The sequence below is a fragment of the Balaenoptera ricei genome, chromosome 15 (genome assembly GCF_028023285.1).
Source record: "Balaenoptera ricei isolate mBalRic1 chromosome 15, mBalRic1.hap2, whole genome shotgun sequence".
Lineage (NCBI taxonomy): Eukaryota > Metazoa > Chordata > Mammalia > Artiodactyla > Balaenopteridae > Balaenoptera > Balaenoptera ricei.
Window position 1 is genome coordinate 74,331,530 of NC_082653.1, and position 19,121 is coordinate 74,350,650.

General features: G+C 42.7%; 1 protein-coding gene and 1 pseudogene across 1 annotated transcript in view; both read left to right on the forward strand.

Moving 5' to 3' along the window:
- Positions 1-1,579: 1,579 nt before the first annotated feature.
- LOC132349900 (large ribosomal subunit protein uL22-like) lies at positions 1,580-2,155 on the forward strand (annotated as a pseudogene).
- A 5,526-nt stretch (positions 2,156-7,681) lies between these two features.
- The window catches only part of VKORC1L1 (vitamin K epoxide reductase complex subunit 1 like 1), a 60,382-nt gene continuing 48,942 nt past the window's right edge, over positions 7,682-19,121 (forward strand). Inside the window, exon 1 of the mRNA XM_059898258.1 lies at positions 7,682-7,904. Coding sequence (XP_059754241.1) covers positions 7,711-7,904 — 194 coding nt within the window. The 5' untranslated portion in view covers positions 7,682-7,710. The remainder of the gene's footprint in view (positions 7,905-19,121) is intronic.

A 19,121-nucleotide genomic window follows, 5' to 3' on the forward strand; every position in this document is an offset into this window, starting at 1 on the left:
CTCTTGTTGCGGAGCACAGGCTCCAGACGCGCAGGCGCAGTAATTGTGGCTCACGGGCCCAGCTGCTCCGCGGCATGTGGGATCTTCCCAGACCAGGACTCGAACCCGTGTCCCCTGCATTGGCAGGCAGATTCTCAACCACTGTGCCACCAGGGAAGCCCTCATTCCTTTTTTTTTTTGCCACGCTGTGTGGCTTGCAGTATCTCAGTTCCCCAACCAGGGATTGAACCGCGGCCATGGCAGTGAAAGCCCAGAATCCTAATCACTAGGCCACCAGGGAGCTCCCCATTTCGTTCCTTTTTATGGCTGAATAATAATACTCCATTGTATGCATATACTACATTTTGTTTATCCATTTATCAGTTGATGGGCATTTTTGACTATTGTGAATAATGCTGTGATGAACACTCATGTACAAGTTTTTGTGTGGACGCATGTTTTCAGTTCTCTTGGGAATATAGCCCTGAGTGGAATTGCTGGGCCATAGAGTAACTATGTTTAACATTTTGAGAAATTGCCAACCTGTTTTCTGAAGGGCTGCACCATTTTACACTGCTACCAGCAATGTATGAAGTTTCCATCTATGTACAAGTTTTTTTGTTTGTTTGTTTGTTTTGGCCGCCCTGCGTGGCTTGCGGGATTTTAGTTCCCTGACCAGGGATGGAACCAGGGCCCTCGGCAGTGAAAGCTCAGAGTCCTAACCACTGGACCGCCAGGGAATTCCCTATGTACAAGTTTTGAAGTTCACATTCTTGGATTGGCACAAAGTGACCTCCCAGAGTTGTGCCCACCAAGTACAGAAGGCCTCAGCTGCCTCTTGGCACTACAGAAATGTTGATGAACCGCTTTACAGAGCAGAAGAGCTTCTTCTGGACAGAGACAAGGGCTGTTCCCTGTGAGCCCCCAACAGTGGCAGCCTCCCCCAGCATCCTCCCCCAGCGTCCTCCCCCAGCGTCCTCCCCCAGCGTCCTCCCCCAGCGTCCTCCTGCTGGGTCTGCCCAGCTACCCCTTCCTGCTTCTGGGAACAGCACCTTCTTGTTTTTAGGAGAACTGGTTTTGCATAGACTCTCTTGTAGGTCTGGGGGGGCGGCTGCCATCTCCAGCACTCTTTCTTTTCTAGCTACAGGGCTCATGAGTGACCTGAGGCTGGTCGAGCTGTCTGAATTCTTCATCAGGATTTTAAAAATTGGATTTAAGGGAGGAGAGGCAGTCCCTTACTGGCAGGAGAAAACAAAGATGCAAATGGAGGAACTATGGGACCACTTTTCCTTCTATAGGCAAAAAACTGGCCTGAGAGAACAAAATTGACACATAGAGGTAGGAGGTGGACAGAGAGAGTCTTGAGGGGGTTTGAATCCCTGGCCTAGTGAGCCCGATTAGTACAATAGAAGTGGGAAGGCCTTCAAGGAGAAAGAGGTATCTAAAATGTGGATAAGTAGGAGTTTGAAAGCTCCAAGGTGAAGGTGGTAGAATGTGTATGAGGAATTCAAAGAAGTCTCTTCAGTTGTTCAGTAAAAAACACCATTAAGAAGGAGAAAGGGCACTTTTTCCGGTAAGCGGCCTGAGGTGACCTCTAAAAATGGTGTGCTATTCACTTGACCCAGAAAACCCCACAAAATCATGCAAATCAAGAGGTTCAGCTCTTCGTGTTCACTTTAAGAACATTCGTGAAACTGCCCAGGCCGTTAAGGGTATGCGTATCCAAAAAGCCACCAAGTATCTGAAGGATGTCACTTTAAAGAAGCAACGTGTGCCATTCCATCGTTACAATGGTGGAGTTGGTAGGTGTGCCCAGGCCAAACAGTGGGGCTGGACGCAGGGTCGGTGACCCAAAAAGAGTGCTGAATTTTTACTGCACATGCTCTAAAATGCAGAGAGTAATGCTGAACTTAAGGGCTTAGATGCAGATTCTCTGGTCATTGAGAACATCCAGCTGAACAAAGCCCCCAAGATGCAGCACAGAACTTACAGAGTTCACGGTCAGATCAAACCATACGTGAGCTCTCCCTGCCACATTGAGATGATCCTTACTAAAAAAGAACAGATTGTTCCTAAACCAGAAGAGGACGTTGCACAGAAGAAAAAGAAGACGTTCCCAGAAGAAACTGAAGAAACAGAAACTTATGGCCCAGGAATAAATGCTGCAAAAAAATAAAGGCAAATAAAAATTAAAAAAAAAAAAAGGGGGAAACAGCAAGCCAAAGTATAGGAGAAGGTGGGACTTCCCTGGTGGACCAGTGGGAAGACTCTGCGCTCCCAATGCAGGGGGCCCGGGTTTGATCCCTGGTTGGGGAACTAGATCCTGCATGCATGCCACAACTAAGAGTTCGCATACTGCAACTAAAGAGTCCACATGCTGCAACTAAGTCTGCATGCCGCAGTGAAGATCCTGCCTGCCACAGCTAGGACCTGGTGCAGCCTAAATAAATATTTTTTTTAAAAAAGCATAGAAGATATCTGCCATACACGTACTGACAAAGATTTGTATCCAGAATGTATAAAGACTTTCTTTCTACAAGCCAATAAGAAAAATACGACCCATTTTTTAAAGTGCGAAAAAGGCTTAAATAGGCACTTCACAAAAGAGAACATCTAAGTAGTCAAAAAGCATATGAAAGGAGTTCAAATTCGTTGGTCTTCAGGGAAAGGCAATTTTAAAACCACCACGATCCCTCTAGAGAGCCACCAGATTTTCTAAAACGGAAAGCACTGACCTTGCCAAGGATTGGTGAGGATGTGGGGTACCCAGAACTCTCATACTTTGCTAATGGGAGCTTAAATTGGTACAACCCCTTTGGAAGACTGTTTGGTAGTGTGGTGGCCCTGGTGGTACACCAGTCAGTCTCCCTTCAAGAGAGTCTGCTGCAAAGAGGCTAGCTGGCCAGTAGCCTCCAGTGGCTGGCTACACCTTTGGATTGATCACAGCACTCATGCTGAGGCCATGCTCTCGAGCTGAGACCATGCAGTCTCAGGCTGCTCCCAGCCTTGGGAGCACATGACTGTGCCTGGCAGGGCTACTAGATAGGGGCTACTCCTGCCTTGCTCCCTGTCAGCCTGGATGAGACTGCAGAGCTTTCATAGTGGTCAGACCTGCTTTGTGATGATCTGGAGGCTCTCCATGCCTGTTCTTGTTCCCTGTCTCCTTTATCCTTCACAGGAATTGCCCCCTGTCAGTCTCTTACACATCTGATTTCACTTTGGCATCTCCTCCTTGGAGGACCTAAATTGGCTGAGGCAGTATAACTAATACTGTCTGACTCTAATTCCGCCCCTGGATGTATTCCCAGTAGACATGACTGCATACAGCCACCAAAAGACGTTTACAGAATGTTCACAGCAGCTTTATTCATAATAGCTAAAAACTGGCCAAATGTCCATCAACAGTGGACAGACTGGATAAATAAAACTGTGGTTAGTTATATAGTGGACTATTACACAGCCGTGTACAATAACATAGGAAAACCCTCACAGACATAATGATGAGTAAAAGAAACCAGATAATCAATAGATCTTATCAAGTAAGTAAAGGAATCCAGAAGGTGGGGGGCTACAGGAGAATGAGTCCACTCAGAAATATGAAAACCACCAGAGAGTTAGAGAGTCGATCTTTTTGAGGACAGTGGTAGGCAGGCTTTAAGATGATCCCAATGAGGGCTTCCCTGGTGGTGCAGTGGTTAAGAATCCACCTGCCAATGCAGGAGACACGCGATCCCTGGTCCAGGAAGATCCCACATGCCGCGGAGCAACTAAGCCCGTGCGCCACAACTACTGAGCCTGTGCTCTAGAGCCCACGAGCCACAACTACTGAAGCCCGTGCCCTCTAGGGCCCGCGTGCTGCAATTACTGAGCCTGCATGCTGCAACTATTGAAGCCCACGTGCCTAGAACCCGTGCTCCACAACAAGAGAAGCCACCGCAATAAGCCCAAGCCCTGCAACGAAGAGTAGCCCCCGCTCGCCACAACTAGGAATGAAGGCCCAAAGCAACCATAAAAAAAAAAAAATTTATTAAAAAAAAAAAGATGATCCCAGTGATTCCCCTTCTGGTATTCATGCCTTTGTGTAATCCCCTCCCTTTCAGTGTAGACTGGACCTAGGGACTTGCTTCTTTTTCTCCTCCAGTTTTATTGAGATATAATTGACGTATAACATTGTGAAAGTTTAAGATGTACAGCATGGTTCGATATACATATGTAGTGAAATGATTACCACAATAAGATCAGTTAACACATCCATCACCTCACATAATTACCGTTTTTTTTTTTTTTTTGGCCTGGAGGGAGGGAATGAGAACATGTAAGATTTAGCAACTCTCTTAGCAACTTTCACATATACAATATTATTAACTATAGACACCATAGTGTACATTAGATCTCCAGAATTTATTTATCTTATAATTAGAAGTTTGTGCCCTTTGACCAACATCTCTCCGTTTCCCCCACCTGCCAGCCCCTGCCAACTACCAATCAATTCTGTTTCTATGATTTCAGCTTTTTTAGATTCCACAAGTGAGATTGTATAGTACACTTGACCCTTGAACAACACAGGCTTGAACTGCACAGGTCCACTTATATGTGGATTTTTTTCAATACACACATAAGACAGTAATACACGATCCTTGGTTGAATCTGTGGCTGTGAAACCTTGGATATGGAGGGTTATATTTGGATTTTCGACTGCACAGGGGTGCTGGTGCCCCTAACCCCTGCCTTGTTCAAGGGTCAACTGTATTTGTCTTTCTCTGTCTGATTTATTTCACTTATCATAATGCCCTCAAGATTTGTCCTTGTTGTCTCAAATGGTAGGATTTCCTTCTTTTTTTGTGGCTGAATAATATTCCATTGTGGGTACATACCACATTTCCTTTATCCATTCATCTATCCATGGACACTTAGGTTGGTGGACTAGCTTCTAAGTAACAGAATATGTAAAAGTGATGGGCTGTTTCTTCTGAGATTAGGTTACAAAAAAGACTGTGACTTCCATTTCCCTCACTCTGTCTTATTCCTTGCTTTAAGGGAAGCTAGCAGCTTCTTATGGAGAGGTACAAGTGGCCAGGAACTGATGGATCCAGCCAACAGCCGGAGAGGACGTGAGGCCTGCCAACTGCCCTGTGAGTGAGCTTGAAAGAGGATTCTCCAGCCTTGAGATGCCTGCAGCCCCAGCCAACATCTTGACTGCATCCTTGTGAGAGACCCTGATCCAGGGGACCCAGCTAAATAACACCCAGATTCCTGACCCACAGAAACTATGAGAAAATAAGAGATTTTTGCTGTTGTTGTTTTAAGCTGCAAGTTTGGGGTAATTTGTTACCCAACAATACATAACTAATAGGACATCAATTACTCAAAATCACTATATAAAATTGAAATCTCTTGGCCAGTGGCAACCAGGAAAAATCTAGCAATCTCCAAGAACAGTGTGTTTCTTCTTAGAGACAGTGAGAATAACATACATGTATTTTTCTTTTAGTTTTGGCCACCAGGAAGCTCAGAGCCAAATTTATGGCTCGGTTTTAATAATTATGTGATACTCTATGGCCTGCTTGTCTGTGTTCTTTTTTTAAAAATTAATTAATTAATTTATTTATTTATTTTTAACATCTTTATTGGAGTATAATTGCTTTACAATGGTGTGTTAGTTTCTGCTTTATAACAAAGTGAATCAGTTATACATATACATATGTTCCCATATCTCTTCCCTCTTGCATTTCCCTCCCTCCCACCCTCCCTATCCCACCCCTCTAGGTGGTCACAAAGCACAGAGCTGATAATTAATTTATTAATTTATTTATTTATTGCTGCGTCGGGTCTTAGTTGCAGCACGCGGGATCTTTTGCTGTGGAGGGTGGGCTCTTCGCTTCATTGCAGTGCGTGCGCAGGCTTCTCTCTAGTTGTGGCATGCGGGCTTCTCTGGTTGTGGTGTGTGGGCTCCAGAGCGCTTGCATTCTGTAGTTGAGGAGCGCGGGCTCAGTAGTTGTGGTGTGAGGGCTTAGTTGCCCCACCGCATGTGGGATCTTAGTTCCCCCACTGGGGATGAACCAAAGTCCCCTGCATTGCAAGAAGGATTCTTTTTTTGCAAGACGTATTCTTTTTTTTTTTTTAATCGGTCTGAGCCATTAAGGCATTTTATTTATTTATTTATTTATTCATTCATTCATTCATTCATTTTTGGCTGTGTTGGGTCTTCGTTGCTGCGCGTGGGCTTTCTCTAGTTGCGGTGAGTGGGGGCTACTCCTCGTTGCGGTCCGCAGGCTTCTCACTGCTGTGGCTTCCCTTGTTGTGGAGCACCGGCTCTAGGCACGCAGGCTTCAGTAGTTGTGGCTTGTGTGCTCTAGAGCACAGGCTCAATAGTTGTGGCGCATGGGCTTAGTTGCTCTGCTGCATGTGGGATCTTCCCAGACTAGGGATCGAACCCGTGTTCCCTGCAGTGGCAGGCGGATTCTTAACCGCTGTGCCACCAGCAAAGTCCCTTGTCTGTGTTCTTACTCCTGGTCTTTATTTTTTTTAATAAATTTATTTATTTTTATTTTTGGCTGCGTTGGGTCTTCGTTGCTGTGGGTGGGCTTTCTCTAGTTGCGGCGGGCTACTCTTTGTTGCGGTGCGCGGACTTCTCATTGGGGTGGCTTCTCTTGTTGCGGAACATGGGCTCCAGGCGTGTGGGCTTCAGTAGTTGTGGCATGTGGGCTCAGTAGTTGTGGCTCGCGGGTTCTAGAGCGCAGGGTCAGTAGTTGTGGCGCACGGGCTTGGTTGCTCCGTGGCATGTGGGATCTTCGCGGACCAGGGCTCAAACCCATGTCCCCTGCATTGGCAGGCAGATTTCCAACCACTGCGCCACCCGGGAAGCCCCTGGTCTTTTATTTTGATTTGTCTTTTTCTTCGTCCTGATTTTTTAGTTCATTTTTATACTTTACTATATTACACGAATTATGTTAAGCCATCTCAAATTCAGCTTACAGGGAAGCAAGGCATTCAGAAATAATGTTTCAAAAATAGTTAAGTTTGCACTTGTTGAACACGAAGTGCGTGGAGGTGGTGATGGGGAAGATCAGGTAATGTAAACGTCGCTCTGGAGCTTGGCTCTGGAGCTCTGGGAAATGGCCAAGGCTAATTTGGATTGGGTCAGAAAATATCAAGTGATAATGACAAAAAAAAAAGCAGAAAGTATGGCAATTGATTACCACCCCCAGGAGGTGGTGCCAAGGGCTTATCCAGTCACACAGGTTGGTATCTTTGAAATTTATTCCTTGCACCGGGTACCCTAGGGCCCGCCCGCGCCAGCCCTCCCCTCCCGCGCCACCCTTCCCCTCCCCTCCCCTCCCAGAGCCCCGCCCTTCCCTTCCCCTGGCCCCGCCCCTCCTTCGGCCCCGCCCGCTGCGCGCGCCGCACTACCCCTGGCTCCGCCCCCCCGGCCGGCCTCCCGGCCGGTTGCGCGCTCCGTCCCCCACTCCGCGCCCGCGCGCGCCTTCCCCGCCCCGCCAGGATCTCTCCTTTTGGGGCGGTTGGGCCGCGCGCCTGTGGGGGCGGGGCCCGGAGGAGGCGGTCGAGCCAATGGGGCGCGGCGGCGGCGGCGGCGGTGGCGGCGGCGGCGGCGGAGGCGGTAACGGTAGCGGCGGCGGCTGGGTCGGGCCCCGACGGGCGGCGGCGGCTGAGGTGGAGGCGGAGGGAGGCGGCGGCGGCGGCGAAGGAGGCGGCGGCGGCGGAGGGGGGAAGATGGCGGCGCCCGTCCTGCTGAGAGTGTCGGTGCCGCGTTGGGAGCGGGTGGCCCGGTATGCAGTGTGCGCCGCCGGGATCCTGCTCTCCATCTACGCCTACCACGTGGAGCGGGAGAAGGAGCGGGACCCCGAGCACCGGGCCCTCTGCGACCTGGGGCCCTGGGTGAAGTGCTCTGCCGCCCTTGCCTCCAGGTAGCCCGGCTAGGGGGAGCGGGCCGGGAGCGGCCGAGCGGGGCGAGGGCGGAGGCTGGGGGTGGGGAGCGCGCGGCGGGAGCTCGGGCCTGGGGGGCGGCGGGGATCGGGCCGCGAAGGGACCGACGGCGCCGTGAGCCTGGCCGGGAGCCTCGGCCGGGGCCGGGGGGCGGCGGCCGGGGTGGGGCGGCCCGAGTGCAGGCCGCCGAGGCTGAGGTGGCGGGGCCGCGAGACCGGCAAGGAGGGATGAGGTGGCAGAGTGCAGCCGCGAGGCCGGAGCGGACCGGGGGCAGTTGGGCAGGCTGGGGCCGGGCTGGGAGGGAGCGAGCGGGGTTCGCGGAGGGTGGGTCCCGGCCGGCTTGACAGATTTCGTGGTTCTCGCCCGGGGAGGCGAGTCGGGGGTGTGGGAGCCTGCCCGAGGGAGCCATGAGGTCAGTGTCCACTCCTCGTCTGGGGTCGCTGCTGCTGCCCAAGGCTGTACGGCCGGCGTGGGCTCGGGGTTTGCATTTCCCACTGTCTTCCCGGTGCTAGGACAGGTGTTTCCGTGGTCAGGCCTCTTTGTACTCTGTAGCGCTAATGAGAATTTGCAGACTTCTTGAGAGAGTGACATTTGCGGGCAAACAAGAATTTGACCCTACTCTGGAAGGAGATACCTGCACTTAACATATCTGATTTCTTGGATTCCCCCTCGTATATTTCAGTGTGCCCGCGAGGGGGGAATGGCCTGAGTTTGGATCTGGTCTAAGCATAATTTGAGTAAAATACGAGTATGTCATGTGTAATGATGATGTTTGGGGCATTAGGGTGCCTCTTCAATGTTGTTGGTTATTATAATGGAATACCCACCGAAGCTTAAAAATACACGCATTGCTAAACTGGAGGGATTGGTTTGTTTTACTGATACTTTTAGGTTTTTTAAAATGTTGTAGTCGATTTATCTGTTACACTTTATTTTCTGCATTAGATTTTTCTGGGCACGTTACTTTGAAAAAAAGAGGAATTTACATCTTAAAAGTGGCTGCTCTTTTTTTTTTTTTAATTGAGGAGGGTTCATTTTTTAAAAGTAGCAACAGTGAAAGAAATTATTTCAATTATTTCACAATTGATAGGTTATAATTTTAATAGAGGCATACTATGCCTAATATTTTGAGTTTGTTAACAGTAGTCACATTTGAGCAGTTTCTTCCTCTCATATTGATCTGTAAATTACTAGGTAGACAGTAATGTATAGCTCACTAGTTTATTTTGACCTACATATTGGTGATTACATGAACGACCTAGCACTGGAGTTTGTCTTGTTACTATTTGCAAATTTCAGGCTGCTGATCTTTTCCACTTAGACCGCCTTCTTGGTGAGCCACGTACTCTTTCTCATCTGCCCTTTAACCAAAATCCTTTAGCTTTTTAGTGGGAAAATAGTCATCATTATTGCTACATTAGACATAATGTGTTTAAAATGTAGATACCAGTTAACAGTTAAAATATGTCAATGTGACAAAACCTCACATTTGTTGTTGGGTATTTTGAACCAAGTTAATAGACCTAACAGACTCTCAGATATCCTTTGAGAACCACTGAGTGTATTTTATACAAACATTTTTATATTATTTTCACTATCCATTGGAAAGGACTTTTATACTTAAAGTACCTTGCACCCAAAGTTAGCTAACTAAATATATAATGAAAAGACTAAGCAGCAGTATATTTCAGGTATTTGAAAAAAAGGAATAAAAATAACTTTTGATATTAGATTAATATGGAATTTAAGCAGAATTATTGCCACTTCTAGCTTTTGGAAACACTGTATTCTATCATAAATTTAACTAGACCTTTTAACATTTGGACTTGGAAAGAGTGCTTTATGTTATCCAGACTGTATGTTTAAGTTCTTAAAATTGGCTTTCCTTTAAAAAAGAGTGTTTTTGAACCATGTAATAAGTATAGATTATAAATATTTTCAGTTATGTATCCTGCAAGGTCCAGGTTTTTGTGCTCTGATTTCTGTTTAATAAAGCACCGTAAGATAATATAAATAACATCAAGTGAGATTATATATAAAGTATATGTGTAAGACTAAAAATATCTGGATCTCTTTATAGTTTTAAATGTGAACTTAATATGTTGTGACTGACACTAGTGTTTAATTGTGTAGCTGTGTACATAGAATATTTTAAATTTGATGCTCACTAAAGGAAGATAGGTAAGAAATAAGACATGCTAATAAGAGGAATAAATAGCTTATTTGCTGTGTACGCAATAAAATTCAAGAAATTTAGTTTGACCAACCTGTTTATAAACTGCTTGCAAAACCATATATATCAATACATATATACACTATATATATATAAACTATATATATTATATATATATGATGGAGACACAGAAATTTGGAAATTAAAGTGGCTTGAGTCTGATTTATAGATCAGTTTTCTTTTGGAAGTGGGTAGACTAAACATAATTAAAAGTTTTCATTTTGTCAAAGTGAAAAAGGCTTTAAATAAAAGCAGATTATTGGAGACCTCAAGTAGTAGTTCTTTTTATTTGACTTAAGTATTGATTGCTAGTTAGCAGCAGTAGTAAAATATGTGACTATTTTATTTATTAAAATATTTATTATTATTATTATTTTATTATTTTTGGCCATGCCACAGGGGCATGTGAGATCTTAGTTTCTTGACCAGGGATCGAACCCGCGCCCCCTGCATTGGAAGCGTGGAGTCTTAACCACTGGACCGCCAGGGAAGTCCATAAGTGTGACTATTTTAGGAACAGAAAGTTTGAGCCCAGGTTTGAGTAGAATTAAAGATAAAGGATGAGAAAAATTAACCAAGGAAATCCTGAGGAAAGTTCTTTGCCAGAATCCAACATTAACTCATGTGATTTTGGATTGCTGAAACTCACTTTATTCTCATTTCTTAATCCTTAAGAGTTCTAATCCAAATAAAGTAGAGATTAATACGAGAATCTTGAGGGCTGTGTGTGTGTGTGTGTGTGTGTGTGTGTGTGTAAGTCCTCTATTATTTTGGGAGGCATCATTGTCTAAGGAAGTACTTCCCAGATTTTTGGATTTCAGAAGAAGTATTTCCCCCCCAAATTGGGAGGCTGCACTAGAGGTGCCAGTTTGTCCTGTTGGCTATAGTCAATAAAAACAGCAACAGTAACCCGTACCACTGTCTACTGTCACTGTCATTTCATTGTAAATAAGGATATTTTAACTCAAATAATTAGAAAGAACTGAATCTCAGTATGAAAGATCTTTAAATTGAATCACTTAGCTTTATTAAAAAGTTTACTTCTTATTTTTCCTCATTTTTATTTAAATTACTAAAAACTTTGTTGCAAGTCTGCACCAGCCTGCCTGCTAATCCCTGTCCAGTGCACTAAGTTCAGATCCAAAGGTTCTGGGTGGACTCCTAGCTCGTCCACTTGTTAGCTGGCCTCGAGCTAGTCACTCATCTTCATGGAGCTACAGTTGCTTCTCGGTTAAATGGGGATGTTAAAACCGACTTTGCCAGATGAATGGGTAGGATTAAAGAGGATACATGGAATAAATAAATGGATGATACTTGAAATAAAGTATGTACTCCATTAGTTATGGCTGTTATTGACTGGAGGTGGTATGATTATTTTTTTGCAGTGTCTGATCATAAACGCCTTTAAGTAGTACAAGTTACTTGTCTTAGGTGTAGTCATTTATGTATTTTAAATGTAAATTGTTTTAGAGTACTTTATTGCTCACTCCATGGCATAGTATAAAGACTTAAAATCCATTTAAAACAACTCCAAAAGTGTGGCAAGAGACACAAAATAATGTGTAGAATATTCTTTATAGGTATTTCCTATACGTTGCATTAGACCCCTTCTAAGAAGAGCTTTTATGTAAGAAAAAAATGATTTTGAAATGAAGAGGCTTGACAATTCATGTCCTCAAAAAGTTGCCTTATTTCGCAAAATGTTGGACTAGTACCCCTCTCATGTCTTAAAAATAGTACCATCTGTTTACTACCCCCCTCTTTGAGATACATTTTTAGAATTAGAATAGAACCTAGGAATCTGTGCTGCCCCTTGCTTAGTTCAGCGAGACTCAGAGGTTAAATGACTTGTGCAAGGTAACACAGTTAGTGGCAGATTGGGACTAGAAGCCTGGCTTCCAGAGTACTTGTTTAGAGGGACCACCCCCCCACCCACCTCCATTTTTAAAATTAAATTCTTATATAGGTAATATATTCACTGCTTCAAGTTTGAAAGATACTAAAGCATATATAGTGAACCGCCCCCTTCATAACCCTGCCCCCAGACTTGTAGTTCTCCCTTTCCTTAAGCAGACATGAAACTTTACAGAGCCATTTTATGCATATACAAGCATAAATATGACCATATTAGTCTCCCCATTTTTTACACATAAAACTACCATATTCTATGTTCTGATCTGTACTTTACTCTTTGCTAGCTAGCATTCTTTCCATCACCACCATACTTTTAAGTGCTTACATTCATATTTGGTGAATGTTAATAACTGCTACCATTATGTAAAAAACAATTTGTTCTACTGGTTAGTTTTGACCAAGATGAATTTAATCAATAAAATACAGGTTCTCATGTGACCATTGTTTCTTGGTATGGAAATTTCAGAAGCGGTATGGACTTCAAAGAATGTAAGGGGAATAGAGGGATATCACAAAGAGGTGAACCTGGATTGCCATGCATTAGAGATAATTGTTAATACTTGGATAATGTTTACTGTGTACTAGGCAGTGTTCTAAATGCAGTTTATTTAATTCTCACAGCTGTCCTGTGAGGCACTTTTATCACCATTTTACAGATGAGAAAATTGAGTCACACAGAATGTAAATGAAACTTGATTTAGATAGTACAGTGGCAGAGGCCACATTTTAACCCAGGCAGTCTGGCTCTTTACCACTACTTTAAATTCCATTTGATCTGATTTTGATATAATGATACCCATATCAGCCAAATTTTTAAAAATATGCAAACATCTATGCTTTTTTTTTGCATCTGTATGTTTGTGTTTTAGCTTTTACTTATTGGGAGCAATCTTTTTGGAAAAGCAAGGACATTACTCTGAAGGCACGGTATTCAAGAAGTAAATCCTTGGAGTGTTTGCCTTCAAAGTCTAAACTTGTGAAGATAAGGCATTTGTCACACCTAGTGAGTGAACAGGTATACAGTGGGGTGAGCTATCAGGAAGACCTAACAGAATAGCCGAGGGAAGAAAGATAAAGTGGATCTAGGTACCTGGAGGTGTAGAGGGGTGGGGAAAATGTTAGTATGAATTTGTACTGGGGTGGGGTAGTCCTTCCTGAGAGAGGTGTTGAGTCATAAGGACCTACTGCATATAGAGACAGAAGAATTGGGCCTGGGGTGTGGTGGGGTTAAATCACCAGAACCAGGAATTTAAGAGGGATTCATTTCCTTGATGATTTGGAAGGATTCTAGGAAACAACATGAGGAAAGGCAGAAAACGCTGACCATTTTGAGGGGAATAGCAAATGGTCATATTTGAATGTAATATAGATTTACCTGGGTTAGGGAAGGACTGGAATCTAGAGCTTGGCCAGAAAAATGCAAAACCAGGCATTCTTGTAAGCCACGTGTTCTTGTAAACATAGATAAAACTTAACGAGCACTGTGCCTTGGGCTTCTCTTCTGTACTGTGTTTGTACTAGATTGCACTAGACTTGTATCAGATTATCAATTTTAAAAATTAATTCCCCAGAATCCTAGTTCTGTGGTGATACAACAGGGATTTCATAAGCATTTGAGTCACATTTTTAACACTGTAAACTTTAAAACATTATAAACATTTATATACACTCAGATGTATCTCATGCTAAATTTTACATTAGAAACTGCTGATTTGTACTGCTGGGTTATCTAGGTAAAAAAAATAGTCAGTCTTAAAAGGTTACAGTCTATATGATTGCATTATATAACATTATTGAAATAACAAAATTATAGAGATGGAGAATACCTTAGTTGTTGCTGGGAGTTAGGAATGGGGGAAAGGGTGGTTAAGGAGGCAGCATGAGAGAGCTTTGTGGGGAGGGAACAGTTCTGTATCTCAAATGTGGTTACTCGAAGCTACAAATGTCAAATGTGATAAAATTGCAGAGAACACACACACACGAATGTAGAAGTGGTGAAATATGCGTAAACTCTGTACCAAGGTCAGTTTCCTGGTTATGATCTTACACTAGAGTTATGTAGGATATTACCATTGAAGGAAGTTAGGTGAAGGGTCCTCAGGACCTTCCTGTACATTTTTTTGCAAATTCCTGTGATTTATAACTATTTTTAAAATAAAAGTAAAAGAGTAAAAAAAAAAAAGAGTGTATTTAGGGTGTTAGAGGGGAAATAAGCAAAAAGAAAAAATGAAATTATCCATAATGCCAACAGCCAGATAACAATACTTATAATAGTGTTTATTGCTTTCTTTGTGCATATACTTGAATTTTTAAAATTTTTATTGATTGGAAAGATTGTAGCTTTATACTGGTCTTTTAAAAATTCAGACCAGTCCTTATTTGCTTATGTAAAATTACATGAGCAAGTTTGCTCCTGTAGACAACTCTCATTGCATTGTGCAATAACATGTGACTGCCTTATGTATAATGTCTTGATGTCATGATTAGTATATATTTTAAGATTTTTATTTTTTACCAAAATATTTGTGGTTACCAAGTATTCTCATTCCTAATATTATTAGAGATTTAACTTAGAAATGTTCTGCTTGGACTTCCGGACAGGTGTAATAAAATCCTCAGATAGCATTTATGTGCTTTTTTTTTTTAATTAATTAATTTATTTATTTATTTATGGCTGTGTTGGGTCTTCGTTTCTGCGCGAGGGCTTTCTCTAGTTGTGGCAAGCGGGGGCCACTCTTCATCGCGGTGCGCGGGCCTCTCACTATCGCGGCCTCTCTTGTTGCAGAGCACAGGCTCCAGATGCGCAAGCTCAGTAATTGTGGCTCACGGGCCCACCTGCTCTGCGGCATGTGGGATCTTCCCAGAACAGGGCTCGAACCCGTGTCCCCTGCATTGGCAGGCAGATTCTCAACCACTGCGCCACCAGGGAAGCCCTATGTGCTGGGTTTTTTTTTGTTTTTGTTTGTTTTTTTTTGCTGTTTTTTAAAGAATCACAAAAACTCTTATTTGCAACTGCTACTCTCTGTGAATCAGGTTTTTCTTGATACTGGGCAATCAAACAAAACAAATTCAACTGCCCTAATCATTCATAATTTGAAGTTTGTATTCACCAGAAGAGCTTCATTGTAAATGTTATAAATTTGAGCTTTTCAAATACACTCATACAATGCAGTACTGCTTTAATCTGTTTCTCATATCATAGATCCATTTAAATTTTCATTTACAAAAAAGTTCTTTTGCTAAACAACATTTTTAAATCCCCTGGATTATGATCTATAAAGTTTCTTTTGTTGTTAGCACCTGTAACTTAGGAGCATTTCAAGGATGCTGTTGTCACTGTTGTGTGATTATTGACCTTTTAAAAACCATTGCTGTGTTTGAGAAGTAAAATAATGGAAAATCCATGACAAAATAGGAATTAAGTGGAGTATATTCAACATCACTTTGTCTTAGGAGTTTGATTTATTTCCTCCTCTGCACTGTGCTAATAGTTAACGATCACAGATTCTAGAGCAAGTGTAACTGGGTTGAAACCTTGGTTCCATAACTTGATCTTGTCGCAGTTTCCTCCTCCATAAAATGAGGATAATAATAGCGTCTAACTCAGGATTATTGTATGAAGTGCACCAATGCACCAATACCTGTAAATGGTCTTAGCACAGTGCTAGGCACAGAAGTAAGTGCTCATAAAACTTAGCTCTTATTTTAAAATATGGTTGGGATCATACTGTACATATTTTATATCTTTTTTCCTCATCTAACATGTCACAACTATTTTCTTATGTCATTAAAAATTCCACCAGTAATGTAAGAGAATGTCAAGTGCCCTGTACCCCTGCCAGTATTGGGCATTCTCATTTTTTAGACCTTTATCAGTTTCATGTATGAAAAATGTCATCTCATTGTTTTGACTTGCATTTCTCCCCAAGGTATAAGTAAGGTTTAATGGTTTTCACATTTTATTAACTCTTTGCCTTTCTTCTCCAGTCTTGCCTATATAGATCTTAGAATTTTTATATTGATTTAGACAAATGCTTTATATACTTAAAGGATATGAATATTTTATTATATTTGTTAATGTTTTTGCCAGTTTAGTTCTATTTCATTAATTTTTGCAATACTATGGGGTTTTTTAAAGTATATAAAATTTAATTACTTTTCTTTGTAATTTTTTCTCATAGGTTTAAGTTTAGAAGGGCATTTCTCATTCTGATATCAGATGAATTTATAATTTCTCTTAGTTTTGAAAAAATTAATTTCTTAATCATCTAGAATGTAGCTTATCAGGTGTTAGATGAGTCTGTAACCTAATTTTTGTACAGACATATGTTTAATGGGCATTCGTATTCCTTTTGGATATTGCCTGTTCATGCCTTTGCCCATTTTTTCCCTTCAGTGTAGTCTCTTTTTCTTATTGGTTAGCAGGAATTCTTTAGATATCACAGTAGTTAATCCTTTGTTATATGTATTACAGATATTTTCTCCTAGTTTCTCAGTTGTCTTTTTTTTTTAAATTATTATTAATTAATTTATTTATTTATTTATTTTTTGGCTGTGTTGGGTCTTCGTTTCCGTGCGAGGGCTTCCTCTAGCTGCGGCAAGCGGGAGCCACTCCTCATCGCGGTGCGCAGGCCTCTCACTTTCGTGGCCTCTCTTGTTGCGGAGCACAGGCTCCAGACTCGCAGGCTCAGTAGTTGTGGCGCACGGGCTTAGTTGCTCCGCGGCATGTGGGATCTTCCCAGACCAGAGCTCGAACCCGTGTCCCCTGCATTAGCAGACAGATTCTCAACCACAGCACCACCAGGGAAGCCCTCAGTTGTCTTTAAATTTCATTGTGGTATTTTTATTCATACAGAAGTTTAAACTTTTTATGTGGTCCCATCTTCAACTTCTTTGTAGCTTTTGAGTTTTTTTGTTTTTTCTTTAATCTTGTTTATCAAAATCTCTACCATCCCAAGTGTGTTTTGTTTTTTTTTAAGATTTTTTTTTGATGTGGACCATTTTTAAAGTCTTTGTTGAATTTGTTACAATATTTCTTCTGTTTTATATTTTGGTTTTTTGGCTGCAAGGCATGCAGGATCCCAGCTCCCCGACCAGGGATCAAACCCTCCTGCATTGGAAGGCGAAGTCCCAACCACTGGACCGCCAGGGAAATCCCAAGATTTCCTTTTTTATAAATTTATTTATTTACTTATGACTGCGTTGGGTCTTCTTTGCTGCGCATGGGCTTTTCTCTAGTTGCGGCAAGTGGGGGCTGCTCTTCGTTGCGGTGCGCAGGCTTCTCACTGTGGTGGCTTCTCTTGTTGCAGAGCACCGGCTCTAGGTGCGTGGGCTTCAGTAGTTGTGGCTCGCGGGCTCTAGAGCACAGGCTCAGTAGTTGTGGCGCACAGGCTTAGTTGCTCCACAGCATGTGGGATCTTCCCGGACCAGGGCTCAAATCCCGTGTCCCCTGCATTGGCAGGCGGATTCTTAACCACTGCACCACCAGGGAAGTCCCCCCAAGAGTTTTTTTTTAACTCTCATATGTTATGTTTGAAATTTGTTTTTTCATATTTAACTCTTTTAGTTTGTGTGGAATTTACTTTTTTGTCGGATGTGAGGTAGGGATCTAATGTACTTTTTTTTAAATTGATAGGCTTTTGCCTAATTCCACTTATTGACTTGTCCACATTTGAAATGGTGCAAGAATTTCTTTATATATATAAGGCCTCTTTCTGGGCTCTCAGTTCAGTTCCAGTGATTTGTTTGTGTATGTTTCTGCAGAATTCCATTACCACAGTCCCCCTTTCCCCTGTGGCTTTATATAGTACAGTTTGATACCTGATAGAGCAAATATGCTCATTTTCAAATTTTTCTTGGTTATTCTCATGCATGTATTGTTTCAGGTGAATTTTAGAATTTATTTTGATGAGCTCTAAAAAAAAAATCCCATTGAGATTTTGATTAGAATTGTACTGAATTTATAGATGATTTGGGAAGGAGACAACCTTCACTAAAATCTTTACATCAAGGAACAAACATATTGTGACTTTCTACTTATTCTGGAGTTGCTAATCTGATGCCATTTTAACCAAATGCCCATTGTGGTTTGGTTTTGTTTTGTATGTGATTTATGTGGTGCTAGAAATTGAGAAGTTTTATGATGGTATTCCGGTGGGATCCAGGAATACTAGAATTCCCTCCAGTCCACAGCCATTATTTTCAAGTCTATAGGGTCCCTAAGGGAGAGATTTATATTTGTACCGGCAATGAAAAACCAAAATACTTTGCATCTTATTCTTGAGTAGGACTTGGGCATCAAAATCTAAGACAGAAGACTGGAATGAACCCAGCTGCTTCATGTGGAGATGCTGTTTTTCTCAATTTAGTTAAGCTTCATTTGTTTCAAACTGAAACAGGCCATGGGATGGACACCCTCCATCTCCCCAGTTTTCAAACGTGGCTAGATCTTTCCCTTGTGATGTGGGCAAAGCTGCCCTAACTCATTCCTATCAGTGCTCAGGGCCTTGTAACCAGAGAGAGCCCATTTGCCCTGGCTGACTGCTTATCTGGTCTTGGCCACCTGCCTCTGGCCTTTTCTGCCCAAGTAGTAGGTTTGGCCCTGGCTCTCACTTGGAATAGAGGAAGTCCTCTCTTGAAGGCGTCTCATACCACTTCAGTCACATGGAAGAAGCAGAAAAATGAGCCCACACGTGTGTACTGACCTTTTCATGGTGATTCTACCCAGTAGCACAGAGACCTGTCAGTGCTCCCAAATCTGTCTTCTTCCTTCCTGAGAGTCAGGGAGAAGAGTGAGAGGGGCCTAAATTCCTCGCTTCTAAAGATAACACAAAAACTTGCAACCATTCTCAGAAGCATTGGCTTTCTCTCTGGGTGTTGCTTCTCTCAAATCAGCCAGAGAGAGGTGGAGTAAAAACTGGCTTGCTGAGTATTGCACATAACCCGTATGTTTTCTTAACTATGCATCAACCTGCAGTGAATGACTAATTACTCATGAGATGTTCTCTTCCCTTGCTTAATGGTTCATGACGTGTTCTTGATCGTCCTCCCA